This window comes from Cherax quadricarinatus, chromosome 16, assembly GCF_038502225.1.
Source record: "Cherax quadricarinatus isolate ZL_2023a chromosome 16, ASM3850222v1, whole genome shotgun sequence".
Taxonomy (NCBI): Eukaryota; Metazoa; Arthropoda; class Malacostraca; order Decapoda; family Parastacidae; genus Cherax; species Cherax quadricarinatus.
This window is the reverse complement of record NC_091307.1, coordinates 38,478,263-38,495,634: the sequence shown is the minus strand read 5'-3', so window position 1 is coordinate 38,495,634 and position 17,372 is coordinate 38,478,263. Positions and strand designations below refer to the sequence as shown.

Here is a 17,372-nt window from a genome sequence, read left to right as displayed (position 1 = left end):
GATAGTGGTTGATGGTGGTAGAAGGTCGTAGTGATGGTGGTAGAAGGTTCCTTCTTTAGTGATTCAGTTATTCTACCAACTCCTCCAATGTTGCTGAAGTTATATAGGGCTACAGAAAACACCGCCGCCTCAGCTGCTGCTTCACCACCATTATGGACGGCTTACTCTCAGTGGTCCTTATATACCCAACAACACAACACCTCTCGTGACATACATAATGACTTATTTTATTCATTCTAGAGTATATTCCATGTTTCTATGTTGTTATTGTTTATTATGTCATATTAGTTGAATTGTGATAGATAAATAAGCCGTAGAGTTGATATTAGTGTCATTCTCCAACAATAAACTTGCCATCCCTCCATCACACAAACAAGTCTCCAATAAGAACATAAGAAAGGAGGAACACTGCAGTAGGCCTGCTGGCCAATACTAGGCCAGTCCTTCACAAATCCAACCCACTAACAGAACAAACGCTACCCAAGCAATAAGCTCAGGTGCAAGTCCGACTCAATTCCAACCCCTCTCACTCATGTATTTATCCAACCTAAATTTGAAACTACCCAATGTTTTAGCTTCGATCACCCTACTAGGCAGACCATTCCACTCATCAACTACCCCTATTACCAATGTTCATTTATACATTTTATTAGTGCTTTACATTTATTTGGCATTTTTTTCTGCATATAAATCTATATTGATGCTAGGGAAGTGACCTAGAGTCCTTATGGAGGCCAATAACCTCTCTTCCCTCTCTCCTCCTCCCTGTCTTCCATTCATCAACAACAGCCTTCAATAAAGGTAACTGTCATGTTGAATGTTCATTCTTTTGTGCATGTAAATCTATCTTTCAGGTAAAAAAAAAAAAATTGTTGTTGATACTTCTGAGTGATGGAGTGAATGATGGTAGAGAGTTTTTCTTTTTCAGGCCACCCTGCCTTGGTGGGAGTCGGTCAGTGTGTTAATAAATAAATAAATAAACTTCTGGGTGTCTGGAACGAATTACAGTGGACCCCCGGTTAACGATTTTAATCCGTGCAAGAGGGGTAATTGTTATGCGAAATAATCGTTATGTGAATGAATTTTCCCCATAAGAAATAATGGAAATAAAATTAATCCGTGCAAGACACCCAAAAGTATGAAAAAAAAATTTTTTTACCACATGAAATGTTAATTTTAATACACACAAACTGAAAAAGGCATGCACACTTACATGACACTTACTTTTATTGAAGATCTGGTGATGATTGATGGGATGGGAGGAGGGGAGAGAGAGTGTTAGTGTTTAGAAGGGGAATCCCCTTCCATTAGGACTTGAGGTAGCAAGTCCTTTTCTGGGGTTACTTCCCTTCTTCTTTTAATGCCACTAGGGCCAGCTTCAGAGTCACTGGACTTCTTTCGCACAAGATATCTGTCCATAGTGGCCTGTACCTCTCGTTCCTTTATGACTTGCCTAAAGTGTTTCACAACATTGTCAGTGTAATAATCACCAGCACGGCTTGCAATAGCTGTGTGAGGGTGATTTTCATCCATGAAGGTTTGCACTTCAAGCCACTTTGCACAGATTTCCTTAATCTTTGTAGTAGGCAACTTCTTCAATTTCTCTCTCCCCTCCTCTGAACCAGTTTCCCCAGGTCTGGCCTCTTGCTCTTGAAGTTGATCTATCAGCTCATCAGTGGTTAGTTCTTCATTGTCCTCCTCCACCAACTCTTCCACATCCTCCCCACTAACCTCCAACCCCAAGGACTTTCCCAATGCCACAATGGATTCCTCAACTGGCATAATCATCTCAGGGTTAGCCTCAAACCCTTCAAAATCCCTTTTGTCTACACATTCTGGCCACAGTTTCTTCCAAGCAGAGTTCAAGGTCTTCTTGGTCACTCCCTCCCAAGCCTTACCTATAAGGTTTACACAATTGAGGATATTAAAGTGATCTCTCCAAAACTCTCTTAGAGTCAGTTGAGTTTCTGAGGTCACTACAAAGCACCTTTCAAACAGAGCTTTTGTGTACAGTTTCTTGAAGTTGGAAATAACCTGCTGGTCCATGGGCTGCAGGAGAGGAGTGGTATTAGGAGGCAAAAACTTCACCTTAATGAAGCTCATGTCCCCATAAAGTCGCTCTGCCACGTATGTAGGATGACCAGGGGCATTGTCTAACACCAGGAGGCACTTAAGTTCTAATTTCTTTTCAGTTAGGTAATCTTTCACATTGGGGGCAAATGCATGGTGTAACCAGTTATAGAAAAATTCCCTAGTGACCCATGCCTTACTGTTTGCCCTCCACAGCACACACAAATTATCCTAGAGGACATTCTTTTGCCTGAACGCTCTGGGAGTTTCAGAGTGATACACTAATAAAGGCTTCACTTTGCAATCACCAGTAGCATTGGCACACATGAGAAGAGTAAGCCTGTCTTTCATAGGCTTATGTCCTGGGAGTGCCTTTTCCTCCTGAGTAATGTAGGTCCTGCTTGGCATTTTCTTCCAGAACAGGCCTGTTTCATCACAATTAAACACTTGTTCAGGTTTCAGTCCTTCACTGTCTATGTACTCCTTGAATTCCTGCACATATTTTTCAGCCGCTTTGTGGTCCGAACTGGCAGCCTCACCATGCCTTATCACACTATGGATGCCACTACGCTTCTTAAATCTCTCAAACCAACCTTTGCTGGCCTTAAATTCACTCACATCATCACTAGTTGCAGGCATTTTTTTAATTAAATCCTCATGCAACTTCCTAGCCTTTTCACATATGATCGCTTGAGAGACGCTATCTCCTGCTAGCTGTTTTTCATTTATCCACACCAATAAGAGTCTCTCAACATCTTCCATCACTTGCGATCTTTGTTTCGAAAACACAGTTAAACCTTTGGCAAGAACAGCTTCCTTGATTGTCTTTCTGGTGCCCACAATAGTAGCGATGGTTGATTGGGGTTTCTTGTACAACTTGACTAGGTCGGCGATACGCACTCCACTTTCATACTTATCAATGATCTCTTTCTTCATTTCAATGGGAATTCTCACCCTTATTGGTGTACGGTTGGCACTAGAAGCTTTCTTGGGGCCCATGGTCACTTATTTTCCAGAAACAGCACCGAAAACACTGTAATAATACGAAATATTCTGAGTGTATGCTTGGATGTTACCGCGGAGGCTGGCTGGTAAACAATGGCACGGGCGGCACTTGTGAGGCTGGCTGAGGGCGCACATTGGACGCGTCTCGGTGAGCGGGTTTTTAATCGGTATGCGCGGCAAAAATTTTGCGATTAAAGTAAGCGGTATGCGGAATAATCGCTATGTGATGCCATCGTTATGCGGGGGTCCACTGTAATTGGATTTACATGATTTCTTTATGGGGAAAATCGATTAAAAAATAGTCTATTTCGATAATAGTCCCACTTCCAGGAACGGATTAAGGATGATAATTGAGGGACCACTGTATTTTATTACTCGATACGTAGGCCACTGCCTGACTTGTAGTCTGCACCTTTGTTTGAACCAATGATTGACCAAGAAACAATCTCCATTTAACGAATGGAATTTAGTCATCCTGTTAAGCACCAGATTATTTCCAGTTTTTCTTTCTCGTTGTGCACTGCATGCTGCAGGATTTTTTTTTTATACTGCACACAATGGCCACTCATACCCACTCTCTCATAAGTAGGTCTACCAGCTTTCTCCCGCAAGATTGGAAGCTGCAAGAATTTTGGCGTACCATTAACGGACTGACACTGGCTTGCAAGCCATAATATTACGGAACTGACAGTGAAAGGTTTAAGGCCAATTACATGGTTCCATTCAACCAAATTCTTAGCTATTTCATTAGTATGCCTTACAATTTAGAGTGAGCACAAGAAACCGCCCAATCATCTATTTCAACTACCCAACAAAGTGGTCATAAATTGGTAATTTGGCCAATTTCACACAAATTTCAAAATAGGGTTCAGAATAAACAATGCAGGCATTCCTGGCACTAAAATAACATTTCCTCTGTTCATTAGAGATGTTTCCAGGCTTTACACATGAATTCCATTTTGATTTTTTATTCACAAAATGAATTTTTATTCATGCCAAAACATGGAAGATTTACTGTAATGCAACATTGTAATAACTGTATAAATAATATCAGTGCATTCATGAACTCATATCGGATCCACCAGCTGATGTGTATTTGACGCGCGTTGTGATTTGTTTACTTGAACATAGTCAACAATCTAACATTTCCTCTACTTTGAGTTTAATTTCAAGCTGTTTTCTGTACTAAAACCAATAAAAATTATTTTATTTCTGTCATATATCTTCCATTCTACCAAATGAGACCAAGTAACTTTGAATATAACTATAAAAACCACATAAAAATACACAGCAAATTCGCTGTTTTAAACCAAAAACACGTTCACAGTTTTTTCTCATTATACACTGCAGGCTCCAGGATATTTTTTTTATATGGTGCACACCTACCACAAAGACCCATTCTCTTGTATCCAGGCCCAAGTTTACCACTCACAACTTATCTGAGTGAGAGGAGCCTGTAGATTCTGAATTATGAAATTGTTCAAGACTGTAACAAACGAATAAAGTTCTGAATCAGTGGACCAAGTTTGCCGATTCAGAAGACTACCAGACACTAAGAGGATAGGTTCTATAACGTGTACTACTACAGTACAGAACTGTGTTTATTTTATAGTATGTAAATCAAAATATTTTATATACAGTGGACCCTCAGTTAACGTCATTAGACATCTTAAAAATCGGATAACGACACGTATTTGCGTCAAAATACTGGTTCAGTTAACAACAAAAAACTTTGTTAAAGACAAGTGTCCCAAACGTGTCCATGTGGAGTGAGTGACTGGACACTCATGTGCAGCCAGTGTGCCATTGTTTACAAGCCAGGGAGGATGATTCCATGCATACATGCAATACATTTTGTATTATTCCATTGTTTTTAGTGCTAGTAACTGCTAAATAAGCCACCAGGGACCCAAAGAAAACTTCTAGTGCCAGCCCTTTTGTAAAGAGGGTAAGAAACACTACAGAATTCAAGAAAAAGTTTGTAGAAAGATACGAAAGTGGTGGTGGTAGAGGGTGGCAGTATGGGCCAACAGGGTTGCTGCAGTGTTCCTGCTTTTTTATGTACACCAGCCAGGGTACTTCCCCCCACACACCAACCAGGGTACTTCCCCACACACCAGCCAGGGTACTACCCCACATACCGGCCAGGGTACTTCCCCACATACCAGCCAGGGTACTTCCCCACATACCAGCCAGGGTACTTCCCCACATACCAGCCAGGGTACTTCCCCACATACCAGCCAGGGTACTTCCCCACATACCAGCCAGGGTACTTCCCCACATACCAGCCAGGGTACTTCCCCACATACCAGCCAGGGTACTTCCCCACATACCAGACAGGGTACTTCCCCACATACCAGACAGGGTACTTCCCCACATACCAGACAGGGTACTTCCCCACATACCAGACAGGGTACTTCCCCACATACCAGACAGGGTACTTCCCCACACACACTATCTGATTTGATTGGGACTTGCACACGAGTGTACAGAATTGTTTTTTTTTTTATTATCAGACTGGCCGATTCCCACCAAGGCAGGGTGGCCCGAAAAAGAAAAACTTTCACCATCATTCACTCCATCACTGTCTTGCCAGAAGGGTGCTTTACACTACAGTTTTTAAACTGCAACATTAACACCCCTCCTTCAGAGTGCAGGCACTGTACTTCCCATCTCCAGGACTCAAGTCAGGCCTGCCGGTTTCCCTGAACCCCTTCATAAATGTTACTTTGCTCACACTCCAACAGCACGTCAAGTATAAAAAACCATTTGTCTCCATTCACTCCTATCAAACACACTCACGCATGCCTGCTGGAGGTCCAAGCCCCTCGCACACAAAACCTCCTTTACCCCCTCCCTCCAACCTTTCCTAGGCCGACCCCTACCCCGCCTTCCTTCCACTACAGACTGATACACTCTTGAAGTCACTCTGTTTCGCTCCATTCTCTCTACATGTCCGAACCACCTCAACAACCCTTCCTCAGCCCTCTGGACAACAGTTTTGGTAATCCCACACCTCCTCCTAACTTCCAAACTACGAATTCTCTGCATTATATTCACACCACACATTGCCCACAGACATGACATCTCCACTGCCTCCAGCCTTCTCCTTGCTGCAACATTCATCACCCATGCTTCACACCCATATAAGAGCGTTGGTAAAACTATACTCTCATACATTCCCCTCTTTGCCTCCAAGGACAAAGTTCTTTGTCTCCACAGACTCCTAAGTGCACCACTCACCCTTTTCCCCTCATCAATTCTATGATTCACGTCATCTTTCATAGACCCATCCACTGACACGTCCACTCCCAAATATCTGAACACATTCACCTCCTCCATACTCTCTCCCTCCAATCTGATATCCAATCTTTCATCACCTAATCTTTTTGTTATCCTCATAACCTTCCTCTTTCCTGTATTCACTTTTAATTTTCTTCTTTTGCACACCCTACCAAATTCATCCACCAATCTCTGCAACTTCTCTTCAGAATCTCCCAAGAGCACAGTGGCATCAGCAAAGAGCAACTGTGACAACTCCCACTTTATGTGTGATTCTTTATCTTTTAACTCAACGCCTCTTGCCAAGACCCTTACATTTACTTCTCTTACAACCCCATCTATAAATATATTAAACAACCATAGTGACATCACACATCCTTGTCTAAGGCCTACTTTTACTGGGAAATAATCTCACTCTTTCCTACATACTCTAACTTGAGCCTCACTATCCTCGTAAAAACTCTTCACCGCTTTCAGTAACCTACCTCCTACACCATACACCTGCAACATCTGCCACATTGCCCCCCTATCCACCCTGTCACATGCCTTTTCCAAATCCATAAATGCCACAAAGACCTCTTTAGCCTTATCTAAATACTGTTCACTTATATGTTTCACTGTAAACACCTGGTCCACACACCCCCTACCTTTCCTAAAGTCTCCTTGTTCATCTGCTATCCTATTCTCCGTCTTACTCTTAATTCTTTCAATAATAACTCTACCATACACTTTACCAGGTATACTCAACAGACTTATCCCCCTATAATTTTTGCACTCTCTTTTGTCCCCTTTGCCTTTATACAAAGGAACTATGCATGCTCTCTGCCAATCCCTAGGTACCTTACCCTCTTCCATACATTTATTAAATAATTGCACCAACCACTCCAAAACTATATCCTCACCTGCTTTTAACATTTCTATCTTTATCCCATCAATCCCGGCTGCCTTACCCCCTTTCCTTTTACCTACTGCCTCACGAACTTCCCCCACACTCACAACTGGCTCTTCCTCACTCCTACAAGATGTTATTCCTCCTTGCCCTATACACGAAATCACAGCTTCCCTATCTTCATCAACATTTAACAATTCCTTAAAATATTCCCTCCATCTTCCCAATACCTCTAACTCTCCATTTAATAACTCTCCTCTCCTATTTTTAACTGACAAATCCATTTGTTCTCTAGGCTTCCTAAACTTGTTAATCTCACTCTAAAACTTTTTCTTATTTTCAACAAAATTTGTTGATAACATCTCACCCACTCTCTCATTTGCTCTCTTTTTACATTGCTTCACCACTCTCTTAACCTCTCTCTTTTTCTCCATATACTCTTCCCTCCTTGCATCACTTCTACTTTGTAAAAACTTCTCATATGCTAACTTTTTCTCCCTTACTACTCTCTTTACATCATCATTCCACCAATCGCTCCTCTTCCCTCCTGCACCCACTTTCCTGTAACCACAAACTTCTGCTGAACACTCTAACACTACATTTTTAAACCTACCCCATACCTCTTCGACCCCATTGCCTATGCTCTCATTAGCCCATCTATCCTCCAATAGCTGTTTATATCTTACCCTAACTGCCTCCTCTTTTAGTTTATAAACCTTCACCTCTCTCTTCCCTGATGCTTCTATTCTCCTTGTATCCCATCTACCTTTTACTCTCAGAGTAGCTACAACTAGAAAGTGATCTCATATATCTGTGGCCCCTCTATAAACATGTACATCCTGAAGTCTACTCAACAGTCTTTTATCTACCAATATATAATCCAACAAACTACTGTCATTTCGCCCTACATCATATCTTGTATACTTATTTATCCTCTTTTTCTTAAAATATGTATTACCTATAACTAAACCCCTTTCTATACAAAGTTCAATCAAAGGGCTCCCATTATCATTTACACCTGGCACCCCAAACTTACCTACCACACCCTCTCTAAAAGTTTCTCCTACTTTAGCATTCAGGTCCCCTACCACAATTACTCTCTCACTTGGTTCAAAGGCTCCTATACATTCACTTAACATCTCCCAAAATCTCTCTCTCTCCTCTACATTCCTCTCTTCTCCAGGTGCATACACGCTTATTATGACCCACTTTTCGCATCCAACCTTTACTTTAATCCACATAATTCTTGAATTTACACATTCATATTCTCTTTTCTCCTTCCATAACTGATCTTTCAATATTACTGCTACCGCTTCCTTTGCTCTAACTCTCAGAAACTCCAGATCTAATCCCATTTATTTCCCCTCACTGAAACTCCCCTACCCCTTTCAGCTTTGTTTCGCTTAGGGCCAGGACATTCAACTTCTTTTCATTCATAACATCAGCAATCATCTGTTTCTTGTCATCCGCACTACATCCACGCACATTCAAGCATCCCAGTTTTATAAAGTTTTTCTTCTTCTCTTTTTTAGTAAATGTCTACAGGAGAAGGGGTTACTAGCCCATTGCTTCCGGCATTTTAGTCGCTTCATACGACACGCATGGCTTACGGAGGAAAGATTCTTTTCCACTTCCCCATGGACATAGAATTATCGAAGCTTATTGCTTGGGAAGCTTTGAAAATTGTGTTGGGCAAATACGATTCTGTTACTGGGATGGTTTGTGAAGGACCTGCCTAGTATGGGCCAACAGGCGTGCTGCAGTGTTCCTGCTTTCTTATGTGCAAACATTTATGGATGAACATCACCTTGACAGCTGTTGCAGGCCATGCTGGCAACATCTACAATGACAATCTTGTGTCCCATTTTAGGGAAATCTTAAAGAGATGCCAAAAACAGAGCTCTCTGGACAGATTTTTGGTGCGACAGGGGTCCAGTGACTCTCGAGCTGGTCCTAGTGGCATTAAAAAACAAAGGGAGGTAACCCCAGAAAAGGACTGGTTACCTGAAGTCTTTATGGGAGGGGATTCCCCTTCCAAACAATTGTAAACTACTCCATCCTCTCCCCTCCTCCCATCTCATCACTCATCAATACATCTTCAATAAAGGTAAGTGTCATTTTATTATACAGTGGACCCCCGCATAGCGACTTTAATCCATGCAAGAGGGCTGGTTGTTATGCGAAATGTTCGGTATGCGAATGAATTTTCCCCATAAGAAATAATGGAAATCAAATTAATCCGTGCAAGACACCCAAAAGTATGAAAAAAAAAAATTTTACCACATGAAATGTTAATTTTAATACACACAAACTGAAAAAGGCATGCACAATTACATGACACTTACTTTTATTGAAGATCTGGTGATGATTGATGGGATGGGAGGAGGGGAGAGTGTGTGTTAGTGTTTAGAAGGGGAATCCCCTTCCATTAAGACTTGAGGTGTCGAGTCCTTTTCTGGGGGTTACTTCCCTTCTTTTAATGCCACTAGGACCAGCTTCAGAGTCACTGGACTTCTTTCGCACAACATATCTGTCCATAGTGGCCTGTACCTCTCGTTCCTTTATGACTTCCCTAAAGTGTTTCACAACATTGTCAGTGTAATAATCACCAGCACGGCTTGCAATAGCTGTGTGAGGGTGATTTTCATCCATGAAGGTTTGCACTTCAAGCCACTTTGCACAGATTTCCTTAATCTTTGTAGTAGGCAACTTCTTTCAATTTCTCTCTCCCCTCCTCTGAACCAGTTTCCTCAGGTCTGGCCTCTTGCTCTTGAAGTTGATCTATCAGCTCATCAGTGGTTAGTTCTTCATTGTCCTCCTCCACCAACTCTTCCACATCCTCCCCACTAACCTCCAACCCCAAGGACTTTCCCAATGCCACAATGGATTCCTCAACTGGCATAATCCTCTCAGGGTTAGCCTCAAACCCTTCAAAATCCCTTTTGTCTACACATTCTGGCCACAGTTTCTTCCAAGCAGAGTTCAAGGTCTTCTTAGTCACTCCCTCCCAAGCCTTACCTATAAGGTTTACACAATTGAGGATATTAAAGTGATCTCTCCAAAACTCTCTTAGAGTCAGTTGAGTTTCTGAGGTCACTACAAAGCACCTTTCAAACAGAGCTTTTGTGTACAGTTTCTTGAAGTTGGAAATAACCTGCTGGTCCATGGGCTGCAGGAGAGGAGTGGTATTAGGAGGCAAAAACTTCACCTTAATGAATTTCATGTCCCCATAAAGTCGCTCTGCCACGTCTGTAGGATGACCAGGGGCATTGTCTAACACCAGGAGGCACTTAAGTTCTAATTTCTTTTCAGTTAGGTAATCTTTCACATTGGGGGCAAATGCATGGTGTAACCAGTCATAGAAAAAGTCCCTAGTGACCCATGCCTTACTGTTTGCCCTCCACAGCACACACAAATTCTCCTTGAGGACATTCTTTTGCCTGAACGGTCTGGGAGTTTCAGAGTGATACACTAATAAAGGCTTCACTTTGCAATCACCACTAGCATTGGAACACATCAACAAAGTAAGCCTGTCTTTCATAGGCTTATGTCCTGGGAGTGCCTTTTCCTCCTGAGTAATGTAGGTCCTGCTTGGCATTTTCTTCCAAAACAGGCCTGTTTCATCACAATTAAACACTTGTTCAGGTTTCAGTCCTTCACTGTCTATGTACTCCTTGAATTCCTGCACATATTTTTCAGCTGCTTTGTGGTCCGAACTGGCAGCCTCACCATGCCTTATCACACTATGTATGCCACTACGCTTCTTAAATCTCTCAAACCAACCTTTGCTGGCCTTAAATTCACTCACATCATCACTAGTTGCAGGCATTTTTTTAATTAAATCCTCATGCAACTTCCTAGCCTTTTCGCTTATGATCGCTTGAGAGACGCTATCTCCTGCTACCTGTTTTTCATTTATCCACACCAATAAGAGTCTCTCAACATCTTCCATCACTTGCGATCTCTGTTTCGAAAACACAGTTAAACCTTTGGCAAGAACAGCTTCCTTGATTGCCTTTCTGTTGCCCACAATAGTAGCGATGGTTGATTTGGGTTTCTTGTACAACCTGGCCAGCTCGGAGACACGCACTCCACTTTCATACTTATCAATGATCTCTTTCTTCATCTCTATAGTAATTCTCACCCTTATTCCTGTAGGGTTGGTACTAGAAGCTTTCTTGGGGCCCATGGTCACTTATTTTCCAGATAAATCACCGAAAACACTGTAATAATACGAAATGTTCCGATTGTATGCTTGGATGTTACCGCGGAGGCTGGCTGGTAAACAATGCCACCGGCTGCACATGTGAGGCTGGCTAAGGGCGCACATTGGACGCATCTCGGACGAAGAGCGGTGAGCGGGTTTTTGGGCGGTATGCGAGGCAAAATTTTTGCGAAAAAAGCGAGCGGTATGCGGATTGTACGGTATGCGATGCGTACGGTATGTGGGGGTCCACTGTATATGTATTTACTCTGCCTAGGTAGTAGGTTGGTAGACAGCAACCGCCCAGGGAGGTACTACCGTCATGCCAAGTGAGTGTAAAATGAAAGCCTGTAATTGTTTTACATGATGGTAGGATTGCTGGTGTCTTTTTTTCTGTCTCATACATATGCAAGATTTCAGGTACGTCTTGCTACTTGTACTTACACTTAGGTCACTACACATACATGTACAAGCATATATATACACACACACACCCCTCTGGGTTTTCTATTTTCTTTCTAGTTCTTGTTCTTGTTTATTTCCTCTTATCTCCATGGGGAAGTGGAACAGAATTCTTCCTCCGTAAGCCATGCGTGTTGTAAGAGGCAGTTAAAATGCCAGGAGCAAGGGGCTAGTAACCCCTTCTCCTGTATATATTACTAAATGTAAAAGGAGAAACTTTTGTTTTTCCTTTTGGGCCACCCCACCTCGGTGGGATACAGCCGGTGTGTTGAAAGTAAGTATTTACTCTGCATGTCTCATTGTTTTCTGTGTAGGGAAATGTATATTTCATGTAAAAATAATTTTTTTTTAAATACTTTTGGGTGTCTGGAACAGATTAATTGGATTTCCAACAGTATTTCTTATAGGGAAAATTAATTTGGATAACGACAGAATCAGTTAAAGACAAGCTCTCCAGAACAGATTGATGTCATTAACTGAGGGTCCACCGTACCTTTTCAAGGTAGAAAGGTGTAAACTGATGCAAAGCTCTACTATGCTATATTTGTTGTTCATATGGGTTGCTAGCCTATGAGCAACAAGAGTGAAGATTAACACCATCAGAACATTATTGAACATATTATTGATGCATGGCTTCTCAGTTTTATATCATAGGCTGCTGTCATATATTTTCTAGAACCAACTGCCAAACCTTAATGGCTAATGACTAGCATCGTCACTAAATTTAAAGATAGTCTATGTAAAGTAAAAGAACACAAGTGCAACTAATGTGACATTTTTATAAAAATATCACATTAGTTGCACTTGTCTCCTTTTACTTTACATTGTCAGTAATTCTACCAACATTATTACAAAGATAGTCTATGTTTGTCCTTTCTACAACAGATATCAGATAGTTTCTTACCGCCACATTCCTTGCATACTCATGCCACTGAGATGCCACTGTTAATTACACTTTACACTTTACTTAATATGCTAATAAAGTGACAAAACATTAAATTTAAGACTTGGAGACTGAACGACAAGTGTGTGTGAGTGAGCACACACAGATGCAGGTGGCCAATGGCTCAGGGAACAAAGAAAACAAGACAGGTCCTGAATGTTGATGCTTTGGCCTGAACAGGACAAAAGTTGGAATTATAAGACTTGTCCGATGATTCATACTATAACCGGAAACTTGTAGCTATGGACAAAATCCAGTATTATGGACTTTTATTACATTCTGTCCGATGATTCCAACATTTGTCTGGCCAACTTTTTTGTCTATAATTTCAGAAATCCATTATATGGGAATCCTTTAATTAAAAGCTTTACTGTAATGCTAGGCTTTTAGTATATGGGTGTCCAGACAGGCATTATTTCATAGTAATCTGGTTTTTTAAATGGGGCATAAAACCTAGCTCAGTATGTCAGGGTGATATTAAACCACAAAAGTCAACACCTGACAAAAACCCTTGTCAAGAGTGTCCTATTTCCTTAAAAGAAAAAAATATACAAACTAATTCTTGTATAGTTCAGATGCAACTGTAAACTGGGTTAGAATTAGTTAATTGCCTAACGTTATGAGTATAAAGGGTTGAAAAATTAGTTAGTGGCACTATCTTTCTCAAGAACTTCCATTCTGGGCAGGCAATATATCCTGCTAAAGCACAGGTTCAAAAAAAGCCACTCTCAAGGTAATTCACTAAAAACTACACCCTGTCAGTGGTACAGACAATACACTTGTGCATTTTTTTCATGGATAAGCAGGAATATATGAATAACTTGTTCCCAGATGTATGTTCAAACCAGAGAATGAAAACAGCTGTCATTATTGGATTGAATTATGATGATTTAAGGACCCTGAATCCCACCTCAAGTTCAGTAGCTACTCAAACTTATTAAAAAAAAATTTTTTTTTTACTTACCAGAGCAATTTTAGCCATGGCTGCACTACTTTGGGGATTAAATAGTGACTTTTCTTCCTTTTTATCTTCTTTTAATTCTTCTTCCCCACTTCCTGTCATTTCAGGCAAACTATCACCATTTCCTGATTTCTCCTCAGGAACAGGACCAAGACAAGCAGCAACAGGGCTTGGAGGTACTGGTGGTAAAGGGGGTGTGGATGGAAGAGAGATGCATTCTTCAGCAACTCTAACAGATGAGCTGGAGAGAAAATGTAGTGATGGTTATTAAATATACTAACATTGCAATTATGAATTCTAGTTATCTCTATTTGTTATGCAACCACAATCAAATTTTGTGTGAAATAGCCACTGTTTTCTTGTACTGGAGAGCAATGTATCAGTAATTATTGCCAAATATAAATAGTACAAATGGCAAATAACCAAAACAATTAGCTACTTTATTTTTATTTCTTAAACTGAAACTATTTGCCTTCATTTCATGACAAGTATTTCTATGTATGGCACGAAAGCAAAAAATTAACTTTCAGTAGTTGATAAAATGTTAAATACTGAATTCTTACCTAACATATGAGGGATCAGAAGCAATGACGCTGACCACACTTGAAGCTCGGGAATTTCTTTTGCTATGTGCTGGAGATTCTCTTAAATAGGAAAGTACAAAATTGAGATATTTTTATGTAAAATATTAATGTAAAGGAATTTGTTTAAAAACTGAAGGACAACCTGTTTAACCCTTTGACTGTCGCTACCCCAAATTCTGAAGTGTCTCCTGGTGTTGAAAATTTCTTTTGGGGAAAAAAAAAAAAAAATTCTTGTGAAATGATGGAGAACCGTTTCCCGGTAGTAATGACGCCAAAAGCACAAAATTTGATCAAATACTTATGGAAATACACTCCCAAAAAGTTAGCAATCTCGGCGACATATACGCAACAGCGATTTCACCGACTTTGAGCCTTATTTTCGGCCAATTCCATTGTTCTAGCCAACCAAACTCATAGCTGTTTCTTTAGAACTCCATTTTTTCTATCAACTGAGTACAGTGGACCCTCGCATACCGTTGGCATCACATAACGTTAAATCCGCATACCGATACATTTTCTCACTAAAATTTTGCCTCGCATACCGCTAAAAAACTCGCTCAACGCTATTCGTCCAAGAGGAGTCTAATGTGCGGCCTGAGCCAGCCTCACATGTTCCGCAGGTGGCATTGTCTACAAGCCAGCCTCCGCGGTAACATCCAAGCATACAATCGGAACATTTCATATTATTACAGTGTTTTTGATTTCATCTGCAAAATAAGTGACCATGGGCCCCAAGAAAGCTTCTAGTGCTAACCCTGTGGTAAAAAGGGTGAGAAATACTATCATACCACAGTCAGCTATTGCTGGACCAGTCAGCTGTTGCTGGATCAGTCAGCTGCTGCTGCACCACAATCAGCTGTTGCTGGACCAGTCAGCTGCTGCTCGATCAGTCAGCTGCTGCTGCACCACGATCAGCTGTTGCTGGACCAGTCAGCTGTTGCTGGATCAGTCAGTTGCTGCTGCACCATGATCAGCTGTTGCTGGATCAGTCAGCTGCTGCTGCACCACGATCAGCTGTTGCTGGACCAGTCAGCTGTTGCTGGATCAGTCAGCTGCTGCTGCACCACGATCAGCTGTTGCTGGACCAGTCAGCTGTTGCTGGATCAGTCAGCTGCTGCTGCACCACGATCAGCTGTTGCTGGACAAGTCAGCTGTTGCTGGATCAGTCAGCTGCTGCTGCACCACGATCAGCTGTTGCTGGATCAGTCAGCTGCTGCTGCACCACAATCAGCTGTTGCTGGACCAGTCAGCTGCTGCTGCACCACAATCAGCTGTTGCTGGACCAGTCAGCTGCTGCTACACCACGATCAGCTGTTGCTGGACCAGTCAGCTGTTGCTGGATCAGTCAGTTGCTGCTGCACCACGATCAACTGTTGCTGGACCAGTCAGCTGTTGCTGGATCAGTCAGCTGCTGCTGCACCACGATCAGCTGTTGCTGAACCAGTCAGCTGTTGCTGGATCAGTCAGCTGCTGCTGCACCATGTTCAGCTGTTACTGGACCAGTCAGCTGTTGCTGGACCAGTCAGCTGTTGCTGGATCACGGTCAGCTGCTGCTGGATCACGGTCAGCTGCTGTTGCACCACTATCAGCTGTTTCTGAATACGACTCGTCCCGAATCTGTCCCGAACCTGTCCGTCCAGCCTGAATGCCTGTCTTGCCGTCATTGTTTACAAGCCAGGGTGGCTTGTTGCATGCATACATTCGATACATTTTGTATTATTCCATTATTTATAGTGCTTGTAACTGCTAAGCCACCATGGGCCCAAAGAAAGCTTCTAGTGCCAACCCTGTGGTAAAAAGGGGCGATAAATACTATCATACCACAGTCAGCTGTTGCTGCACCATGGTCAGCTGTTGCTGCACCATGGTCAGCTGTTGCTGCACCACAGCTGCTGCTGCACCATGGTCAGCTGTTGCTGCACCACAGCTGCTGCTGCACCATGGTCAGCTGTTGCTGCACCACAGCTGCTGCTGCACCACAGCTGCTGCTGCACCACAGCTGCTGCTGCACCACAGCTGCTGCTGCACCACAGCTGCTGCTGCACCACAGCTGCTGCTGCACCACAGCTGCTGCTGCACCACAGCTGCTGCTGCACCACAGCTGCTGCTGCACCACAGCTGCTGCTGCACCACAGCTGCTGCTGCACCACAGCTGCTGCTGCACCACAGCTGCTGCTGCACCACAGCTGCTGCTGCACCACAGCTGCTGCTGCACCACAGCTGCTGCTGCACCACAGCTGCTGCTGCACCACAGCTGCTGCTGCACCACAGCTGCTGCTGCACCACAGCTGCTGCTGCACCACAGCTGCTGCTGCACCACAGCTGCTGCTGCACCACAGCTGCTGCTGCACCACAGCTGCTGCTGCACCACAGCTGCTGCTGCACCACAGCTGCTGCTGCACCACAGCTGCTGCTGCACCACAGCTGCTGCTGCACCACAGCTGCTGCTGCACCACAGCTGCTGCTGCACCACAGCTGCTGCTGCACCACAGCTGCTGCTGCACCACAGCTGCTGCTGCACCACAGCTGCTGCTGCACCACAGCTGCTGCTGCACCACAGCTGCTGCTGCACCACAGCTGCTGCTGCACCACAGCTGCTGCTGCACCACAGCTGCTGCTGCACCACAGCTGCTGCTGCACCACAGCTGCTGCTGCACCACAGCTGCTGCTGCACCACAGCTGCTGCTGCACCACAGCTGCTGCTGCACCACAGCTGCTGCTGCACCACAGCTGCTGCTGCACCACAGCTGCTGCTGCACCACAGCTGCTGCTGCACCACAGCTGCTGCTGCACCACAGCTGCTGCTGCACCACAGCTGCTGCTGCACCACAGCTGCTGCTGCACCACAGCTGCTGCTGCACCACAGCTGATGCGGCGCCCCAGCTGCTGCTGCACCAGAGCTGTTGCTGCACCACAGCTGCTGCTGCACCACAGCTGCTGCTGCACCACAGCTGCTGCTGCACCACAGCTGC

At 43.3% G+C, this 17,372-nt stretch overlaps 1 protein-coding gene across 1 annotated transcript in view; it reads right to left on the bottom strand.

Annotated features, from left to right (window-relative positions):
- The window catches only part of LOC128688959 (uncharacterized protein DDB_G0284459), a 141,334-nt gene that overhangs the window by 21,871 nt on the left and 102,091 nt on the right, over nt 1-17,372 (bottom strand). The window contains exons 9-10 of the mRNA XM_070085658.1: nt 14,380-14,460; nt 13,820-14,057 (exon numbers count right to left, since the gene is read on the bottom strand). Coding sequence (XP_069941759.1) covers nt 13,820-14,057; nt 14,380-14,460 — 319 coding nt within the window. The remainder of the gene's footprint in view (nt 1-13,819; nt 14,058-14,379; nt 14,461-17,372) is intronic.